Source organism: Equus caballus, chromosome 16 (genome assembly GCF_041296265.1).
Source record: "Equus caballus isolate H_3958 breed thoroughbred chromosome 16, TB-T2T, whole genome shotgun sequence".
In the NCBI taxonomy this organism is placed as follows: Eukaryota; Metazoa; Chordata; class Mammalia; order Perissodactyla; family Equidae; genus Equus; species Equus caballus.
Window position 1 is genome coordinate 51450017 of NC_091699.1, and position 20904 is coordinate 51470920.

General features: G+C 44.3%; 1 protein-coding gene across 1 annotated transcript; it reads left to right on the forward strand.

The window, feature by feature from the left end:
* The first annotated feature begins 2028 nt into the window (after positions 1-2028).
* On the forward strand, positions 2029-15448 carry PRSS45 (serine protease 45). Its single transcript, XM_023620557.2, has 6 exons — positions 2029-2312; positions 9070-9096; positions 12646-12793; positions 13308-13582; positions 14460-14623; positions 14951-15448. Exons 1-6 carry the CDS (start codon positions 2201-2203, stop codon positions 15182-15184), a joined length of 960 nt encoding a protein of 319 aa, XP_023476325.1. The 5' UTR covers positions 2029-2200; the 3' UTR covers positions 15185-15448.
* The last annotated feature ends 5456 nt before the right edge of the window (positions 15449-20904 follow it).

A 20904-nucleotide genomic window follows, 5' to 3' on the forward strand; every position in this document is an offset into this window, starting at 1 on the left:
TCTTATGTCTCAAGCTCTGCTCTCCTGGAGGTTGTGAGGTTGCATCTAACACACTTTGTAGAGAACTAGTTTCCCGTTTAGGTAAGGAATTATTCCTGGTTCTTGTTAAGTCCTAGAGGGAGAGGTGAGTTCCCACCTCCTCACATGTGAGTCCTGGGGGCGGTTTCAGCCAGCTGGGTCCTGCTGCCTGTACTCCTGTTATGGTATCAGCATGTCTGCAGGGATTTTTGTGGCCTGCCTTAAAAGCATCTTCAGCTTAGAATAGAGAATCAAGAGAGACAGGAACTCGGAGCAAGAATGAAGTTGGGGCATGAGAAATATTCCTCCTCCTCCACTGCTTCTACTAGCTGCTCGTCTCCACTTTGTTACCAAAGATCTGCGCTGCCACACAGAGGAGGGCAAGAAAGAGTCACTATCCTAGGCACTAGCTCTTTATCCTCACACCAGGGCCAAGTGTCCCAGAGTCTACCTCACTACCTGCGGATCACCTCCTTCCCACTCTCCTGTCCCTGCCCTTCCAAGGGTCAATGTTTTAGCTCCCAGATGGCAGTGGACTTCAGAGGGCTGTCTGTGTCAGTCCCGTGTGGTGCTCGAGGAAGGCTGGGGTTGAGACACTGCAAGCTTATGTCAAACCCAGTCTATTAATAAGTATGGAACCAGTGCTTTAAGAAGCCACTGAATATTCATGGGTTAACAAAATAAATTTGCCTTCTTCTTCTTATAACATCCCAATCGGGTCTTCCTGGCCAGCAGGTAGCTTTTCTCCATCTTATGCTCCCCTCAGCCCTGTGGTTCATGCTTTACTGCATCAGAATTCCCTGGAGGGCTTGTTAAAATACAGATCCACTCACAGAGTTTTCAGTGCTGTAGCCTGGGGTGGGGCCTGAGAATGTCATTTCTAACAAGGTCCCAGGTGATGCTGCTGCTGCTCCGGGGAGTAGACTTCGAGAACCACTGCTGCTCTGCATTAACACCAGTAGAGAAGGCAACCCCCCATCGACTGCCTTGACATGGAAGTGGCACACAGCACCTCTACTCATCTCCTACTGGTGGGAACTCACCATGTGGACCCCCTTAGATGCCAGGCTGGGGAATGTGGTCCCCAGAGCTGGACCCCTCCACCATACTAGACAAGAGAAGTAGGAATCTTGGTGGTCATCTCCCAATCTCTGCCACAGCCAGCACATTGAAAGACAGCATTCTTCTTCTTTTTTTTTTTTTTTTTAAGGATTGGCACCTGGGCTAACAACTGTTGCCAATCTTTTTTTCTCTTCTTTTCTGCTTTATTCCCGCCCCCCCCCCCCCCCACATAGTTGTATATCTTAGTTGCAGGTCCTTCTACTTGTGGGATGTGGGACACCACCTCAACGTGGCCTGACGAGTGGTGCCATGTCTGCACCCAAGATCCGAACCCTGGGCCACCGCAGCGGAGCGCGCGAACTTAACCACTTGGCCACAGAGGCGGCCCCAACAGCATTCTTCTGCAGAAACACTCTGTGAAATCCCAAGGCCTGGATATGCCACCATCTCTTTTAGTTGCCATCATCCCATTGGTGGTCTGTGGAAGAGGAAGACTGCCTTTCTTTCCCTTCTCAGGACTCCTCCAAGATGCCTGTTCAAGTCTTAGGTCCAGCTCAAATGTCACTTTCTCAAAGACTTCTTCCCTGGTTCCCTAGCCTTCCTGTTCTTTTCTTGTGTTTTCTACATCTTTTTGGATTCTCAAATCAATATAAAGTGTGAAACTCTCCAATGCACCAAGCCCAGGGGACCAGGGTGTGGTCAGAGGCTGGACAACAAGGTGTCATCACGGGATCCAGGCATGCCTTCACCGGCCAGGTTCTGAGGACACTGTCGCCAACTTAAGACACTTGAGGGTGCTTTCATGGGGCTGGCCACCATGGAGCAGTCACAGATCCAGGGCTCTGAGGTCATCTTCAAGGAAAAGGCACGAGCTGGGGGTGCACAAGATGCGCCAAGACGTGAGGGGGGCGTGTCCAGGGCTCCAGGGGCGCCATCACGTGTCGCGACGTTTTCGCGTGCCTCAGGGGCCGTCACGTGTCTGGAACTCCATCGCGTGCTGGAGGCACCGTCCGGGGTCTGAGACGCGGTCGTGTGCTAGAGAGGCCCTCGCTCGCCCTGCGCGGGCCGCGCCGGGGCTTGTGGGAGCTGTCTTGGCCGCTGCTAGGCGGCACCGGGCCTCATGGCCACCTCACCGGGCAGCCTCGGCGCTGGGCCCGGAGCCGCGAGGCCCTGGCGTCTGAGCCGCCGCCTCCTGCTGCTGCTGCTGCTCCTGCTGCCGCTGCTGGACGCTGGTGAGGCGGCGCCTCCTCCGGGGCTGGTCCCCATCCTTCCTCCCCCGCCCTTCCCCGCCCCGCCCTCCAGGCAGGAGCTGGTCCCCGGAATGGCCGTCAGTTTGGCCGTCTGGGGCTCTGTGACCCACTACCTCATGATCACCTCTCCTCTACCCCGTCCCGGGATCTCCCCAGGGCGATTCCAGGGATCCCAAACTCCTGCACTCTCTGGCCTCATCCCTCAGGCCCCACCTGCCCTGCAGCCTTCTGGGACCTGTAGTGGGGAGAACCTCTGCCTTTTCTCCTCGCCGGCAGGCTGCTTCCCTCCCCTGTCAGTGTGGACGTTGTGGCTGAGACCCAAATCACCCTCTTGACAGGCCCCTGCCACTCTACCCCTCCACCCCAGGCCCTCTGACCTTCCCAGGCAGCTGGGCACCACTGGAGACCCGACTTGGGTCTGCCCTCCCGGAGACAAATTCGGGGTCTCTGTCCCCTTAAACAAATATTCCAAAATTCTTCTTCTTCCCAGACCCTCTGCTCCAACCCATTGTGTCTCACTAGCAGCTGCATCATTCACTCAGAAGAGGCGGGCCCTCAGGTGCTGTCTCCTTTGACTCCCTCCAGCCTGGGGCCCCCTCCAAACTTGCCTCCTAAACACTATCCTCACGCACTTCTTTAGGAATCAGAGACACACCTCCTCTTCAAGGCTGGCCTGCTCACCCGCGCTCTGGACCGTGGGCCCTCCCTGTGCTGTGCTCCCTCCAACATCCTCTCTCATAGGTCTTTACCCTCTCCCTTTCTGTTTGCTGTGTTTCTTCTCCCTGCCTCTTTCTCCTCTCTGCCAGATCTCTCAAAATAAGAATTTTCACTTCATGCTTCCTTCCAGTGCTTCCTCACTTCTTACTTAATCGTTAGCCCATTCCTGGCATGTCTCTGCCTTTATTATCCCTGACTTTTTTTTTTTTTATTGAGTTATTGATAGGTTACAGTCTTGTGAAATTTCAGTTGTACATTAATGTTTGTCAATCATGTTGTAGGTGCACCACTTCACCCTTTGTGCTCACCCCCCACCCCACCTTTCCCCTGGTATCCACTAAACTGTTCTTAGTCCATAATTTTAAATTCCTCATATGAGTGGAGTCATACACAGATTATCCTTCTCTTGCTGGCTTATTTCACTTAACATAATTCTCTCAAGGTCCATCCATGTTATTGCAAATGGAATGATTTTGTTCTGTTTTGCAGCTGAGTAGTATTCCATTGTATATACGTATCACATCTTTTTTATCCATTCGTCTGTTGCTGGGCACTTAGGTTGCTTCCATGTCTTGGCTATTGTAAACAGTGCTGCAATAAACATTGGGGTGCACAGGACTTTTGGGATTGCTGACTTCAAGCTCTTTGGATAAATACCCAGTAGTGGGATGGCTGGATCGTATGGTAGTTCTATTTTTAATTTTTTGAGGAATCTCCATACTGTTTTCCATAGTGGCTGCACCAGTTTGCATTCCCACCAGCAGTGTATGAGGGTTCCTTTTTCTCCGCAACCTCTCCAACATTTGTTGCTATTAGTTTTAGATATTTTTGTCATTCTAACACGTGTAAGGTGATATCTTAGTGTAGTTTTGATTTGCATTTCCCTGATGATCAGCGATGATGAGCATCTTTTCATGTGCCTATTGGCCATCAGTATATCTTCTTTGGAGAAATGTCTGTTCATGTCTCCAGCCCATTTTTTGATTGGGTTGTTTGATGTTTTGTTGTTGAGTTGCGAGAGTTCTTTATATATTATGGATATTAAGCCTTTGTCAGATATATGACTTGCAAATATTTTTTCCCAGTTAGTGGGTTGTTTTTTTGTTTCAATCCTGTTTTCATTTGCCTTGAAGAAGCTCTTTAATCTGATGAAGTCCCATTTGTTTATTCTTTCCATTGTTTCCCTTCTCTGAGAAGACATGGTGTCCGAAAAGATCCTTTTAATACTGATGTCAAAGAGTGTACTGCCTATGTTTTCTTCCAGAAGCCTTATGGTTTCAGGTCTCACCTTTAGGTCTTTAATCCATTTTGAGTTTATTTTGGTGAATGGTGATAAAGAATGGTCAATTTTCATTCTTTTACATGTGGCTTTCCAGTTTTCCCAGCACCATTTGTTGAAAAGACTTTCTTTTCTCCATTGTATGCCCTCAGCTCCTTTGTCAAAGATAAGCTGTCCATAGATGTGTGGTTTTATTTCTGGGCTTTCAATTCTGTTCCATTGATCTGTGCGCCTGTTTTTGTACCAGTACCATGCTGTTTTGATTACTGTAGCTTTGTAGTATGTTTTGAAGTCAGGGATTGTGATGCCTCCCCTTTTGTTCTTTTTTCTCAGGATTGCTTTAGAAATTCGGGGTCTTTTGTTGCCCCATATGAATTTTAGGATTCTTTGTTCTAATTCTGTAAAGAATGTCATTGGGATTCCGATTGGGATGGCGTTGAATCTGTAGATTGCTTTAGGTAGAACGGACATTTTAACTATGTTTATTCTTCCAATCCATGTACATGGAATGTCTTTCCATCTCCTTATGTCGTCATCCAATTCTCTCAGAAAGGCCTTGTAATTTTCATTATATAGGTCCTTCACTTCCTTAGTTAAGTTTACCCCAAGGTATTTTATTCTTTTTGTTGCGATTGTGAATGGTATTGTATTCTTGAGTTCTTTTTCTGTTGGTTCATTACTGGAGTATAGAAATGCTACTGATTTATGCAAATTGATTTTATACCCTGCAACTTTGCTGTAGTTGTTGATTACTTCTAACAGTTTTCCAATGGATTCTTTGGGGTTTTCTATATATAAGATCATGTCGTCTGCAAACAGCAAGAGTTTCACTTCTTCCCTCCCTATTTGGATTCCTTTTATTCCTTTTTCTTGCCTGATTGCTCTGGCCAGGACCTCCAGTACTATGTTAAATAAGAGTGGTGATAGAGGGCATCCTTGTCTCGTTCCTGTTTTCAGGGGGATGGGGTTCAGTTTTTGCCCATTGAGTATGATGTTGGCTATGGGTTTGTCGTATATGGCCTTTATTATGTTGAGGTAGTTTCCTTCTATGACCATTTTGTTCAGAGTTTTTATTATAAATGGCTGTTGGGTCTTGTCAAATGCCTTCTCTGCATCTATTGAGAGGATCATGTGGTTTTTATTCCTCAGTTTGTTGATGTGGTGTATCACGTTGATTAATTTGCGGATGTTGAACCATCCCTGTGTCCCTGGTATGAATCCCACCTGATCATGATGTATGATTCTTTTTTTTTTTTTAAAGATTTTATTTTTTCCTTTTTCTCCCCAAAGCCCCCCAGTACATAGTTGTATATTCTTCGTTGTGGGTCCTTCTAGTTGTGGCATGTGGGACGCTGCATCAGCGTGGTTTGATGAGCGGTGCCATGTCCGCGCCCAGGATTCGAACCAACGAAACACTGGGCCGCCTGCAGCGGAGCGCGCGAACTTAACCACTCGGCCACGGGGCCAGACCCATGATGTATGATTCTTTTGATGAATTGCTGAATTCTGGTTGCCAAAATTTTGTTTAGAATTTTTGCATCTATGTTCATCAGTGATATTGGCCTGTAGTTCTCTTTTTTCATGGTGTCCTTGTCAGGTTTTGGGATCAGCATGATATTGGCCTCATAGAATGTGTTAGGAAGTGTTCCATCTTCCCTAATTTTTTGGAATAGCTTGAAAAGGATAGGTATTAAATCCTCTCTGAAAGTTTGGTAGAATTCCCCAGGAAAGCCATCTGGTCCTGGGGTTTTATTCTTTGGGATGTTTTTGATTGCTGTTTCAATCTCTTTCCTTGTGATTGGTCTGTTCAAATTGTCTGCCTCTTCTTGAGTGAGCTTTGGGAGATTGTAGGAGTCCAAGAATTTATCCATTTCCTCTAGGTTATCCATTCTGTTGGCATATAGTTTTTTGTAGTATTCTCTTATAATCTGTTGTATTTCTGCAGAGTCTGTTGTTATTTCTCCTCGCTCATTTCTGATTTTGTTTATTTGAGCTTTCTCCCTTTTTTTCTTTGTAAGTCTGGCTAGTGGTTTGTCAATTTTATTTATCTTCACAAAAAACCAGCTCTTTGTCTCATTGATCCTTTCTACTGCCTTTTTCGTTTCAATAGTATTTATTTCTGCTCTGATTTTTATTATTTCTCTCCTTCTGCTGACTTTGGGCTTCATTTGTTCTTTTTTCTCTAGTTCAGTTAGGTGTGCTTTAAGGTTGCTTATTTGGGATTTTTCTTGTTTGTTAAGACGTGCCTGTATTGTGATGAATTTTCCTCTTAATACAGCTTTTGCTGTATCCCATATGAGTTGGTATGGCATGCTATCATTTTCATTTGTTTCCAGGTATTTTTTTATTTCTTCTTTAATTTCTTCAGTGATCCATTGCTTGTTCAGTAGTGTGTTGTTCAGTCTCCACATCTTTGTGCCTTTCTCAGCTTTTTCCTTGTAATTAATTTCTAGCCTTATAGCACTATGATCCGAGAAGATGCTGGTTATTATTTCAATTTTTTTAAATTTGTAGAGGCTTGCCTTGTTTCCCAACATATGGTCTATCCTAGAGAATGTTCCATGTGCACTTGAGAAGAATGTGTATTCAGCTCCTTCAGGGTGGAGTGATCTATATATGTCTATTAAGTCCAATTGTTTTAGTTTTTCATTCAGCTCCACTATTTCCTTGTTGATTTTCTGTCTGGATGATCTGTCCATTGATGTGAGTGGGGTGTTGAGGTCCCCTACTATTATTGTGTTGTTTTTAACATCTTCCTTTAGGTCTGTTAATAGTTGCTTTATGAATCTTGGTGCTCCTGTGTTGGGTGCATAGATATTTATAAGCGTTATTTCTTCTTGATGAAGTGTCCCTTTGATCATTATATATTGTCCCTCTGTGTCTCTCTTTACCTGTCTTATTTTGAAATCCACTTGGTCTGATATGAGAATTGCAACACCTGCCTTTTTTTCCTTGCTATTTGCTTGAAGTATTGTCCTCCACCCCTTCACCCTGAGTCTGTGTTTGCCCCTGGGGCTGAGGTGTGTTTCCTGGAGGCAACAAATTGTTGGATCTTGTTCTTTAATCCATTTTGCCACTCTGTGTCTTTTTATTGGAGAGTTCAATCAGTTTACGTTGAGAGTGATTATTGATGCATGTGGACTTAATGCTGTTAATCTGTCGCTCATTATCTTGTTTTCCTGCGTTTCTTTTCCTGTGTGCTTTAGACTACCCATTTAATACTGCAATTTCTTATGCTGGGTTTCTTAGATTTTTCCTTATTTATGATTTGTGACTCTGTTCTGTACTTTATTTTAGTGTCTACCTTGAAGCTTGTATTTAGAATCTCGTGTATAATATGGTCTATTCTCTGGTGGTCTCTTACCTACTTGACCAATACTGATTTAGACCCTTTGCTCTTCCCCTCCTAAATAATTATTTTCATTTTTTATTCCAACTCGTCTTATTAATTGGTAGAGTGCTAAGATCGTCCTTGTTTTGGTAGTTTCCTTACCTTTACCCTAATGCTATAATTGAATATTTGCTATTGTGTTCTGGTTCTATCCATCGGTCTCCCTAGTCTGTGGTATTATCCCTGACTTTTGACTACTCTCTCCTTTTTCATTTTCTCTAGCCTCTTGGCTTCTCTTAGGCCATCTTCCTGGTTCTCCTGTACCTCAAGGTAACTCCCCTGCTCCTCTGTGTCCCTCTCAGGCCACCCATGGTCTGTGCATCCCTGACGTATTGGTGTTCCCTAAGATGCTGTCTAGGTTCCCTCTTCACTCCCTGGGTGAACTCACTTGCCCTGGGCATTGAGCTGCCATTTATGTGCTACTGCCTCACAAGACAATGTGTCTGGATGTGCAGCCACCTGCTGGACATCTCCACCTGAATGACCTAGAAATCTCAACTCCTTGGGGTCCAAAGTTGAGGCCCTCATCTTCGTACAAACTGGGTTCTCTAACTCAGTAGATAGCAGTCACTCTTCTCTAAAATCAGAACCTGGGGGGGTCGTCCTAGACTTAGCCATCTCCCTAAGTTCCACATCCAGCTCACCCTGTCTGTTTTTACTGCCCCTTCCTCATTCAGACCTCCTTATTTCTTGCCTGGGTTCTGCTGAGCCTCCGGTGGGATCTCACTGCCCTCAGTCTTGTCACCTTCCTATCTGTTCTCCATGCTGCCTTCACAAGAAAAGCCTGAGCATGTCACGCCTCCATTGGCCGCCCTGCTCCCAGAGGGTCTCACCCAGACCCTCTTGGCTGGCTTATGAAGCCCCTTGGGATTGACCCTTGACTCTCCTCCCCTGCCTCATTTCTTGCCATCACAGGCCTTGCCCTTTATCCTCTGGGGTCTCCGACATGCACCACAGTGTTTCTTTTGTAAGAAATGTCATTGTCACTTTTCATTTCTGTTTTACCTTCTCACCTTCAAGACCAGACACAATAACCCCTCTTCCTAGAAGGTTCTCTGTCCACCACTTCTTCGGGCCTCACCTGACGTCTGTGGCCTTGTCCCTGCATTAATCTCACACAGGCGATTATGTGTTTACTTTTGTCTCCCCGGCTGAACGGCTTGTTCCTCAAGGGCAAATACAGCGCTATCTGTCTGATAGACCACTGTCCCCCCAGCCTCAGGCTCTAGGCTGGGAATGGAGTGGGAGGTTAGCAAATATTTGGTAAATGAACTAATTAATGAAAAGTGCGCTTCTTCACTGTTATCCTGTCACAACTCTCGCATCATCTCTGTCTCCCTTTTCTCCTTCAGGTTACAAAGAAGGCAACACCAAACCAGGTGGGTAGGGTGAGCCCCTGCTTCAGGAAAATCTCAGCTCCTGGGAGGGTATGTTCTGAAGAGGGTAACATAGATAGTGTTTCTGGGTCTGTAGGAAGCAGCAATTTAGTCTAAGGGGACTGTTATCTAAAGAACAGCCTGTGGCTGCCGGAACATACAGAACTAACAGTGCAGAGCAAAGAGTATCTGGGCCTTCTGTGGGAATGCAGAGCCTCTGTGAATTCCCATCTGCTGCATCTCATCTGGGGACATGTCCAGGAAGCTAACGCAGACCCTTTCCCACTGAGAAACCTTTTGGGCTCTAAACTGTTCAGTTGCCGATGGAGCCTCCTGGACCCTGTGGCAGCGTCTGCAGAGCCCAGCTCTTCTGGGATCTTCCTGTCTCTTTCCTTAGATCTCAGGGGTGGAGGGTTGGGTTGCTTCTGCTTGTTCATGGGCTTCCATTGTCAAGGGTCCAGCCTGATTTGTTATGGATCGTTCGGTGGATTAAGTTAGTTATTCCTGCTTGTGTCCATGCCCCACTCCCGTTCCCCATCTTCCCCCTCCTCCCAACCTTTCTATACGTTCAAGGCGTGTCTTTTTGTTTGTGTGTGTTCTTGATTTTTACAAGATTTTTACGTTGTGGTCTTGTGTGCATGTTTTTTTAACTTACATAAATGGTATGTACTCTAGATATTTCCCTTTCCTCTTCTTTTCATTCAGCCCCATTTAAAAAAACATTTTCTTTGGAAATAATTTTAAGCTTACGAAACATTACGAAAATACAAATTGTGCAAGGAACATTTTTTTTTCAGAATCAGTTGAGGGTAACATACAACATGGCTCATTATCTCTAAATACTTTGGTGTGTATTTTCTAAGAATATTCTCTTAGATAACTGCAGTAGACTTATCAACTTCAAAAGTTTACACTACTACCATACTTTTATCTACTGTCCATATTCCATTTTGGTAAACCCTCTGCATTCTTGCCAGCAGTTTATGAAGGTGTATATGTTGCTATGGACCTCCCAACCCTTGGCATGATCCACTTTTTTCCAATCCAACTTTTTATTTTTTGCCAATCTAATAGGCAAATAAAAGACTTCTTTTTTTTTTTAAAGATTTTATTTTTTCCTTTTTCTCCCAAAAGCCCCCGGTACATAGTTGTATATTCTTCGTTGTGGGTCCTTCTAGTTGTGGCATGTGAGACGCTGCCTCAGCGTGGTCTGATGAGCAGTGTCATGTCCGCGCCCAGGATTCGAACCAACGAAACACTGGGCCGCCTGCAGCGGAGCGCGCGAACTTAACCACTCGGCGACGGGGCCAGCCCCGGCAAATAAAAGACTTCTTGATTTAATTGACATTTTTCTCATCACTAATGAGTTTGAACATGTCTCAATGGTGCTGTTGGTCTCTTGAGTTTCCTCTTCTAATAAATTGGCTGTCTTTATCCTTTGTGTACTGTTTATTATTCTCTTTTCCTCTTGATTTTCCTAAAGTTCTTTGTATTTTCCTAAAAAAAAAGATTTTAGATGTTGCCAGTATTGCCTCCCAATCTGTCACTTGTGTGTTACCTTTGTTCCTCCAGTCAAAAATCCTTGATTTTTGTGTTAATCAGCTTAATGCTTTTTGTGTGTGTTTGTGTCTTGAGGTTGTGTTTAAGGAGCCCCTTCCTGCTGCACGTCACATGGTCTACTGTCAACTTTACGGTTTTACTGTCACCTTTAAGTCTTCAGACGCTCCTTGAAGGGAATCCAGTTTTCTTTTTCTTTTTTCTTTTATAGTGAGCTTGTTTCCCCAGTACCATCTCCTCAACAGTCCATCCTTTACCCACTGATAGTGGTGGCTCCTTTATTTACATTAAATTCCTGTATTCCATGAAGCAGTCTCAAGCTCTCTATTCTTTTCCATTAGTGCATTTGTCTGTCTTTATCAGTATCACACTGTTTTGGTTATTATGGCTTTGATGTGTGTTTTATTATTTGCTAGGACAAGTGTCCCTTCTTTGCTCTACTTTTTCAAAGACTGAGCATTTCGTGGACTTTTATTTTTTTATTTCAATTTTAGAGTAAGTTTATCAAATTTCTTAAAAATTCTAACATGGAAAGTGATGTTATAGATTAATTCTGGGAAAAATTACATCTGAAATATTTAGTTGTTCTTTTTAAGAGTAAGAGATGTCTCTCCATTTATGGAAATCATTTTCAGTATTCTTTATTAGAGTTTTAAATGTATTGCCACAGAAATCTTGCATAGTGTTGCATAAGTTAATTCCTTGGTATTTTATAATTTTTTGCTATTGAAAATGTATCTTATTTTTTAACATATTTTTTAGTAGGTTGTGCCGAGGTAAAGAAATGTTGATTTTAAAAGCAAGTTGTTGAAGTATTATATACACACAAAAAAGTACACAAATTTTAAGTGTCCAGCTCAAGAAATTATCACACTGTGAGCACACCAGTGCAGTCACCACCCAGGTCAGAAAATAGAGCAGTAGCAACACGTAGAAGCCCCCTTAGGCCCTCTCTATTGCTTTCTGTGCCCTTTTCCTACCAAGGACCATTATTCCTGGCTTCTCACGCTATATATTCTTTTTGCCTGTTCTTTAATGCTAGATGATGTTTGCTGTACATTTGTGGCATATAACTTTTATAAAGTTAAGGATTTCCTTTCTATTCCTAGTTTGCTAAGTCATAAATATGTGGGGTGTTTTTAGTCATAAATATTGAATTTTATTGAACATAAATATTGAACATAAAAGTTGAATTTTTCAAATGCCTTTTTCTCTGTCTGTTGTGAGAGGCACATAATCTTTCTCTCTTTAGAGAAAAAGAGCTGTTTAGGTGGAGAATACACTGAGAGCTCTTCCATTGTGGGACCACCTTTGCACTCCTGGGACAATCTCTACAAGATCCTGGTGCATTATTTTTTAAAAATGTAATGTTGGTTAATATTTTATTCATGATTTCTACGTCTATGTTCATTCTTACAATTGTGCAATTTGATTGTTGGAGGTACGAGCCAACAGAGTGTGTAAGCTGTGAGTGGGGGGCCTCTGTGGGCTCATTCTTGAACGATCTGTGTAAAGACTTCTGACACAGGTGTCTGGAGCTTTTCCTGAGTCTGAGCAGCATGACAGAGGCCTTTTGCCTCTAAGAGATGCAGCAAGCATTAGAGCCTTTCAGGAACAAGGTGTAGGAATTTACCCCAAACACAAGAAAATGCATTTCTTGTCCTGGGGCTCCTTCTATGCTTCTCTCTTGTTTTGAGGTTCTATGCTGATTGCTCCCTGTGTGTCTTAGTATCCCTCTCTCTCTTCTCCTGTGATGTCTCTACATCTCTGTCTTGATGCTTTTCATCTCGGTCATTGTCATTTTCTGTCTAGCTCAGTGCTGTTGGGTAGGCCACTGCCCTTCTCTTACCCTCTGTCTTCCCCTCTTTGAAGTGGGAACAAGACCCTGAGTTTACAGCCTGGTGCAAATTGCCCAGGGCAGGGCATCTTGTTCTCGATCATTCTTATCCTCCTCTATGTGGCACCTGTGTCTCCCTGACATACTTGTTCCTGAAGTTTGTGGCAAACCCTGGTGGTCTGAGGGTTTGGATGTGACCCGCCATTGGCCCTGGGAGGTGAGCCTGCGGATTGAAAACGAACACGTGTGTGGAGGAGCTCTCATTGACCTCAGCTGGGTGATGACTGCTGCTCACTGCATCCAAGGGTGAGTGTTGCCCCTGTGTCCAGGGCCTGGAGAGCCAGGGCTGCCACAAGCCCAGGCTGGCCTCCTTGTTTCCTGTGTGAAACAACGTGGGAGAGAGGGAGGTGGGGGCAGTGGGAACGGATGTTCAGAGCAGGGAAGAGTCATGCTCAGGATGTCAGAGGGGGCCCAGGACTGAGCTGGGGCAGGAGCTCCAAGCAACACAGACTGTACCCTAGGCAGGGCAGCAGGAAACCCAGCATATACCCCAGCTTCCCCGCGCTCGTGAGAACGTATCTGTGTGCTAACACCTACACACCTGCATGCACAACACATAGACCAGGCCACCTTGAATCACCTTGAATGATGAATGAGGAGGCAGTCATATCTCTGAACCCCAGGCTGGATTAGCAAGATGGAGTGATCAGAGCATATCAGGCAGAACTTCTGCAAAGGGAAGAGGTCCTTGGAGGAGGCAGGAGCGTAGTGTTGCTTGGGAACCTGACAGCTACCAGGTGGTGCTCTATGTCTCCTGTAGCAACAAAGATTACTCAGTGGTGCTGGGCACCTCCAAGCTGAAGTCCTGGGACCCCTTGAAGGTCTTCTCAATCCCTGTGAAGGACATCATTGTTCACCCTAAGTACTGGGGCCGAACCTTCATCATGGGTGATGTTGCCCTTCTCCGGCTTCATACTCCTGCCATCTTCAGCAAGTATGTGCAGCCCATCTGCCTCCCAGAGCCCAGCTACAACCTGAAGGTTGGGACACAGTGTTGGGTGACCGGCTGGGGCCAGATTAAACAGCGCTACTCAGGTGAGCAGGATAGGATAGGGGGTGGAGTGCGGTGCCACAGAGGGTGCAGTTCTTTCCTTCAGGGGTCTTGCCTGCTGGACCCCCTCATGGTGCCTCTCAGGAAGCTTGTGGCTATTACCTCTGTCCCCTGGTTCTTTGGATGTGGTAGGACTGCTCCTCACGTGGGAGGCGCTGTCATGATTTACACCATTGTGCTTGCTGTGGGCTCCTCATTCAGGCCTAGTAGTGCCAGGGCTGGGCATGATCATTTGCCTCTTACAGAAGCTCAGAGTCAGGGATTCATAAATTCACTCACTCGCTCATTTGTTCACTTGACAAATTTCGAGCGTCTGCCACATGCTAAACCCTTGGCATTGGGAATACATGCCCTGCCTGCAGAGGACTCATAACTGAGTATGGGCCGGGGCGCAGGCTGACAAGGAAAGAGGCAAAGATTTTGTCAGATGGTTTTGGGATCAAGCCAGGAGTGATCTGGATTGAGCTCTGGGCAAGAGGGTCTACCTGAGATGCCTGAAGGAGGAGCAGTGTTAGTCAGGTGGCAGACGGCACAGCCACTGTAAAGCACAGATGCTAGAGAGAAGCAGGACGTGGCTAGGGTCTCAGTTTGTAAGTGATTGCATTGAAACTTGGATTGTGGCCTGCTTGATTCAGAAGCAAAAGCTTCCCAGAGAGAGGGATCCTGAAACAGAGCCGTAGAGGGTGAGGGGCTTGCCAGACATGGTCCACACTGCAGGGGAAAGGATCAAGTGAAGGAGGGCCTGGAGGTGTGAAGGGGCTTGGCTAGGCTGAGTCTCAATGGAGGTGACAAGACACTGGGAAGAGGCCAGGACTGAATGGAGTGAGGAATCAGTTCTCACCCTACTGGGCTCCTCCACAGCCAACTCCACGTTGACCCCAGAGCTGCAGGAGGCCGAGGTGTTTATCATGGACAACAAGAGGTGTGACCGGGTTTACCGCAAGATGGCCGTCGTCCCCCACATTCTCCCCCTTGTCATGCAGGACATGGTCTGTGCCACCAATTATGGAGAAAACTTGTGCAATGTGAGTTTCTGGCAGCTCTCTTTCTGTTGGGATTGACTGCCAGGTTGGGGGGCAGTTCCCTGGGGAGGGGTTTGCTTGGCCTCCCTCTTTGTCACCATCACCAGGCAATGCTCTGCTCCCATCTCCCTTCCCCTGCGACTTTGATTTTGCCTGATATTCTGAGTTGGGTTCTCCAACTGAGAAGCTGAAGGAGGACCCTAGGTAGTAAGATCCTCAAGGGGTGAAAGAATCTTCCTAGCAGAACTCAAAGGGTGGGCGTTCTGGGCCCTGGATCCCCTGGGTCCCAGGTGGGCCCAGAGCCTCCCTCACTCCTCTCCGTTTGCCTAGGGGGACGCTGGTGGCCCATTGGCTTGTGAAGTTGAGGACAGATGGATTCTGGCTGGGGTGTTATCCTGGGACAAAGCCTGCGCCAAGTCACAGAATCCAGGCGTGTACTCCCGTGTCACCAAATACAGCAAATGGATCAAGACACAAATAGGCAATGGGGCTCTCTCAGGCCCCCGTGCCTCTGCCTGGCTTTTGTTCCTGTCCTGGCTGCTGCAGCCCCACATGGGTCCCTAATCTCCCCGCTCCCTTCTTCTTCCTGCTTTGCTTTTGCTGAATGGGGCCAGATCAAGTCTAGACCAAGGTCATGGGTGCCTATTCAACAAGAATCAAGGTGGAGAAAGAGTGGCCCCTGGGAGACGGGGTCCTGCTTTGGCATCCCAGTGGGGAGGGATGTGGTGGATGACTAGGCCTTGGGTGATCAGGAGAAGGGAACTGTGGCCTAGAAGGGCTCTGGAATTGGGGACCAGGGTAGCAGGGATTAAATTTGTGCAAATATGAGCTGGCTCTGTTCTCTTTTCTGGATGGCTCTGGGGGTTGGGGGTGGGTGGACGGGCAGGACCTCCTGGAATTAATTCTGCCAGGAGGCTCCCCAGAGTAGGGGCTGATGGTTTTTGCTATATAAGTAGTGCTGGGGCGTTAGTGCTGGGAAAGGGTCTGGGCCTGAGGCCTCAGTTTCCTCATCTGTAAAGTGAATGTGGCTGTAAGGGAGCAGTTGAGATGTGCCCCATAGGCTAACAGTAGGAAGGACCCAGATACACTGCTCAAAAATTAGCTTTCATTTTTTTTGAAGGGCACTTAAAAACTGATTGCAAAAGTATTGCATGTTCACCTTCTACATTTTTTTCTTTTAAATTAAAAAAAAAATTATAAGCAATATCTGAATATGGTCTTGTGATTTACTAAAACAAATTCGAAACACCTGAAGATTCCCTCTCTCTCATCCACCCACACTGCCAGTGCTGTTCCCCTTCCCAGGAGGAATCATTTTTTAGCATCCTTAAAAAAAATCTTTATGATTTTTTAAATAAATGGGATCTTATATATTTATTATTAACCTACATTTAAAAAAATTATATTCCTTGAAAACCTTTCTATGTCAGCACCTAGAGCTATTCATAACTTTACATGATGCGTGTGTTCTGTGCAGATGTGACGTATGCTATTTAACCAGCGCCAGTTTTGGGCTGTCTCTGACTTGTGCACATGTGGCAGTGCTGCCGTGAACACCCTCCTGCATACGCAGGGGTGGAGGTGGGGCAGACACACTCGGAAGCATTTTCACAGTTGTCTTCCTAGGAGTGGGCTGAGGGGAGGACAGTCAAAGGAAAGACAAATTTAATAATTTTGGATGAAGACTGTCAAATTCACCCTTCCCAAAAGCTGAGCCAGTTTACATTCATACCTACGGTATACAAGAATGAATGTTTCCCCTTTTGCTAAAAATGAATATTATTAATCTTTAAAATTTTGCCCATCCAATGGTAGAAAGTTATATCATTGCTGTTTTAGTTTGCACTTTCTTGATTGGAAAAATGTCTTTTCATGTATTTATTGAAAAAAGGTGTACTTTTTCTCTAGCAAATTCCTTGTTCATACACTTTGCCTATTTTAAAAAGTGGGTTGCTTATCTTTTCCTTATGGAAGATCTTTATCTTATTAGGTCTTTGTCAATTATTTTCTGCAGATGAGCCACTTGTCTTTTAGAAATATGTGGAGTGGATGGGTAATTTTTCCATAAAGACTTTCAAAATTATCATGGAGTCAAATCAATCTTGACTTTCTTTATGGGTTTTATGCCTTGCTTAAGATGATTTTCTCCATCTCCAGATTTTAAAAGCGATATTCTCTTATTTCTTTTAATATTTTGATAAATTTGTTTTTTAAGTGTAACTGTAATCTATTTGAAATTTGTGTTTATATATGATGTGAGGTGGGGATCCAACTGTTTCCAACTGGATAGCCAATTTTGTTGACACTATTTCTTGTAAAGTCCATCCTTTTCCTGCTGATTTGAATGTTCACATTTATAATAATGAATTATTATAAATATATAAATATACCCAATATATTCATGGGTATGTTTTTGAAACCTCTGTTATTTCCCCACTGATCTGTTTGTTCCTGGATTAGTGCTGTACTATTTCAGTCAGCTTTATGTTATGTTTTGTTAAATGGTAGCAAAAGCTCTCCTCTTCTTTTTTTAAAAAAATTGCCTAATCTACAAAATTTGTCTTCCGTATAAACTTTAGAATCAATTTCCATTAAAAATACTATTGATGTTGGAATTGAAATTAAGTACACAGACTAATTTTGGGAGAACTATCATTTTTACAATGTTGAGTTCCTGACCAGGGATATGGTATATGTCTCCACTTATTCATCTCTTCTATTCATGGATGTCTGGGAAAATATTATTTATTTTCTAAGTATTCTACAAATTTTGGTTACATTTGTTGTGGGTGATGTCTTTCCCATTACATTTTTTCTAATTCTACATGTTAGGTATTTTGAAGCTGTTGATGGATTTTTAAAAAAATGGTGATCTTGATTCCTGGCTCTCTTGCAGAACTGTCTTATTTAATTCAGTGGATTCTCTTGGCTTATTTTTGGGTGACTAAATAACCTAAAATGGTGACAGCTACATCTTGTCCTTTTTCAAAGTCATACCATTTGTTTCTTTTGTTACCTCCTTGCTGGAGGCCTGCAGCACTGTGTGAAACAGTAACAATAATGGCGGGAATACATGTGCTGATCCTGACTTCACTCTTTCCTCCATTCCACAGATATTTCTTGGGAGTTTTCTCCGTGCTAGGCGCTGTTTTGAGCCTGGTGACAGAGTAGTGAACTATTAAGATGATTATATGATTTTTCTCATTTAATTTGTTCACATAGTGAAATACATTACAGTCAGGCACTGCACAATGATGTTTTGGTCGACAGCAGACGACATATATGATGGTGGTTCCATAAGATTATAAAGGAGCTGAAAAATTTCCATCGCTTAGTGACGTTGACGTTGTAGCTGTCATAATGTCATAGTGCAATGCATTACTCACGTGTTTGTGGTGATGCTGGCGTAAACAAACCTACTGTGCTGCCGTTTGTATCAAAGTACAGCACATACAATTATGTAAAGTACATAATACTTGATAATAAATGACTAGGTTACTGGTTTGTATATTTACTATACTATACTTTTTATTGTTATTTTAGAGTGTACTTTCTCTACTTATATAAGAGAAAGGGTTACTGTGAAACAGTATGCTGTTACGCTGGCAGCAGCCTCATACATCATGTTTACCCTGTCTGTGGATTGCATCATTTTCTCTTGTGCTTGATTTAATCTCATGTTATGTTGTTCATCATGGCCCCTAAGCATACAAAATCCACGGCTAATGTTGCCAGTAAGAGGCCACATCGAGTCATTGACCTGGAAATGAAGTTAAAAGTGATTAAGGACTATGAAGGTGGAAAATCAGTGAGGGTTATTGCTCACCAGTCAGGTGTGTCCCATTTCACCATAGCTACCATCTCGAAGAACAAAGTGATGGAAACTGTAAAGGAAGTCTTTTTGAAGGTAAAAAGACTAACAAAAATTCGAGAAGGGCCTCTATCAGACATGGAGAAACTTCTAACGGCCTAGATTGAAGACCAAACACAGAAGTGTATGCCGCTCAGCACCATGATGAGCATGGTTTGTGATGTTGAAAGAAAAAGCTGGTGATGTTGAATTTACTGCTGGCTCTGGGTGGTTTAAGTGACTCAAGAACCGTTATTCATCACATAATGTGAGAGTGGGTGGTGAGTCTGTGAGTGCTGATGTGAAGGCAGCTGAAGAACTTTTGGAAACTCTAGATAAGCTGATTGTGGAGGAAAATTACTTGCCAGAGGAAATGTTCAATATGGGTGAAAACTTCCTATTCTGGAAACAATGCCTGAAAGGACTTTCATCCTTAAGGAGGCCAAGTCAATGCCAGGTTTCAAGGCTTTTAAGGACAGGATAACAGTCTTGCTTGGGGGCAATGTTGCAGGCTACAAATTGCAACCTTTTGTGATCTGGCACAGTGAGAACCCCAGGGCCTTCAAGCATATCAATGAGCACACAGTGCCAGTGTACCACAGCAGCAATAAGAAGTCGTGGATGACCTAGCTCCTCTTTCAAGATGCCCTCCTGAATTGTTATGCCAGTGAAATGGAGAAGTACTGTTTGGAGGATAACATACCTTTCAAGATTTTGCTTATTGTTGATAATACTCCCACACATCTTCCTTTTATTTGTGGTCTTTGTCCCATCAAAGTGGTGCTTCTCCTGCCAAACACCACCTGTTTGATCCAACCAATGAATCAAGAGGTTATAGCAGCTTTCCAGGCCTACTATCTGAGGAGGACCTTTGTCCAGGCTGTTGCTGCAACTGAGGAAGACACTGAGAAGACACTGATGCAATTCTAGAAGGATTACGACATCTATGACTGCATCAAGAACCTTGCTTGCGTGTCACCAAGGAGTGGATGGCATCTGGAGGAAGACACTGAAGAGATTCGTCCATGACTTCAAAGGATTTGCAAAGGATAAGGAGGTTGCAAAAATCAACCGGGCCGTGGCTGAGATGGCAAACAACTTTAAGCTGGGTGTAGATGAGGATGACACTGAGGAGCTCCTGGAGGTGGTTCCTGAGGAACTGACTAATGAGGAGTTGTTGGAACTGGAACAGGAACGCACAGCTGAAGGAGAGGCAAGAGAGAAGGAAAATGCAGGAAAAAAAAGAAGAACCACCCCCAAGAAAATTCACAGTGAAGGCTTTAGCAGAAGGTGTTGTACACCTCAACAAGCTCCTTAAGAAGTTTGAAAGCATGGACCCCCAACACCGAAAGGTTTTCGTTAATAGAGAGGAATGTTCATGGTGCATTTCTGCTTACAAGCAAATCTATGATGAAAAACAGACACAGACCAAACAAACCACCATGGACTTATTTCTGAAAAGAGTGACCCCTCCTCAAGAAGAGCCTCAGGCAGGTCCTTCAGGAGGTGTTCCAGAGGAACGCATTGTTATCATAGGAGAGGACAGCTCCATGCATGTTATTGCCCCTGAAGACTTTCCAGTGGAATGAGATGTGGAGGTGGAAGACAGTGATACTGAGGATACTGACACATTAAGGCCTAGGCCAATGTATGTGTTTGTGTCTTAGTTTTTAACAAAAAAGTTTAAAAAGTAAGAAAACATTTAAAAATAGAAAAAAGCTTATAGAATAAGAATATAAAGAAAGAAAATATGTTTTTCCTCAGTCCCAGTATGAATAGTTGTAAGTCCTTCTAGTTCTTCTATGTGAGCTGCCACCACAGCATGGCTGCTGACAGACGAGTAGTATGATTCTGTGCTCAGGAACTGAACCCAGGCCACTGAAGCAGAGTGCAACAAACTTTAACTTCTAGGCCATCAGGGCTGGCACTAAGGAAAGAAAGAAAAAGAATTTTTTTTTTTTTTGAGGAAGATTAGCCCTGAGCTAACATCTGCTGCCAATCCTCTGCTTTTTTGCTGAGGAAGACTGGCCCTGAGCTAACATCCCTGTCCATCTTCCTCTACTTTATATGTGGGACGCCTGCCACAGCATGGCTTGACAAGCAGTGCCTAGCTCTGCACTTGGGATCCAAACCGGCGAACCCCAAGCTCCCGAAGTGGAATGTGTAAACTTAACTGCTGTGCCACTGGGCCAGCCCCAAGAAAGGAAATATTTTTGACAGCTGTACAGTGTGTTTGTGTTTTAAGCTAAATGCCATTACAAAAGAGTCAAAAAGTTAAACAAAATTAAAAAGCGTATAAAGTAAAAATGTTACAGTAAGCTAAGGTTAATTTATTATTAAAGAAAGAAAAAATTTGTAAATAAATTTAGCATAGCCTAAGTGTCCAGTGTTTGTAAAGTCCACAGCAGTGTCCAGTAACGTCCTAGGCTCTCAC

Excerpts from the sequence above, each read along its gene's own strand:
- PRSS45 (XM_023620557.2), top strand. The coding sequence starts at position 2,201 with ATGGCCACCTCACCGGGCAGCCTCGGCGCTGGGCCCGGAGCCGCGAGG. Across the intron at positions 9,097-12,645 it reads AGAAGGCAACACCAAACCAG|TTTGTGGCAAACCCTGGTGG; the intron begins GTGGGTAGGGTG and ends TTGTTCCTGAAG. Across the intron at positions 12,794-13,307 it reads GCTGCTCACTGCATCCAAGG|CAACAAAGATTACTCAGTGG; the intron begins GTGAGTGTTGCC and ends TGTCTCCTGTAG.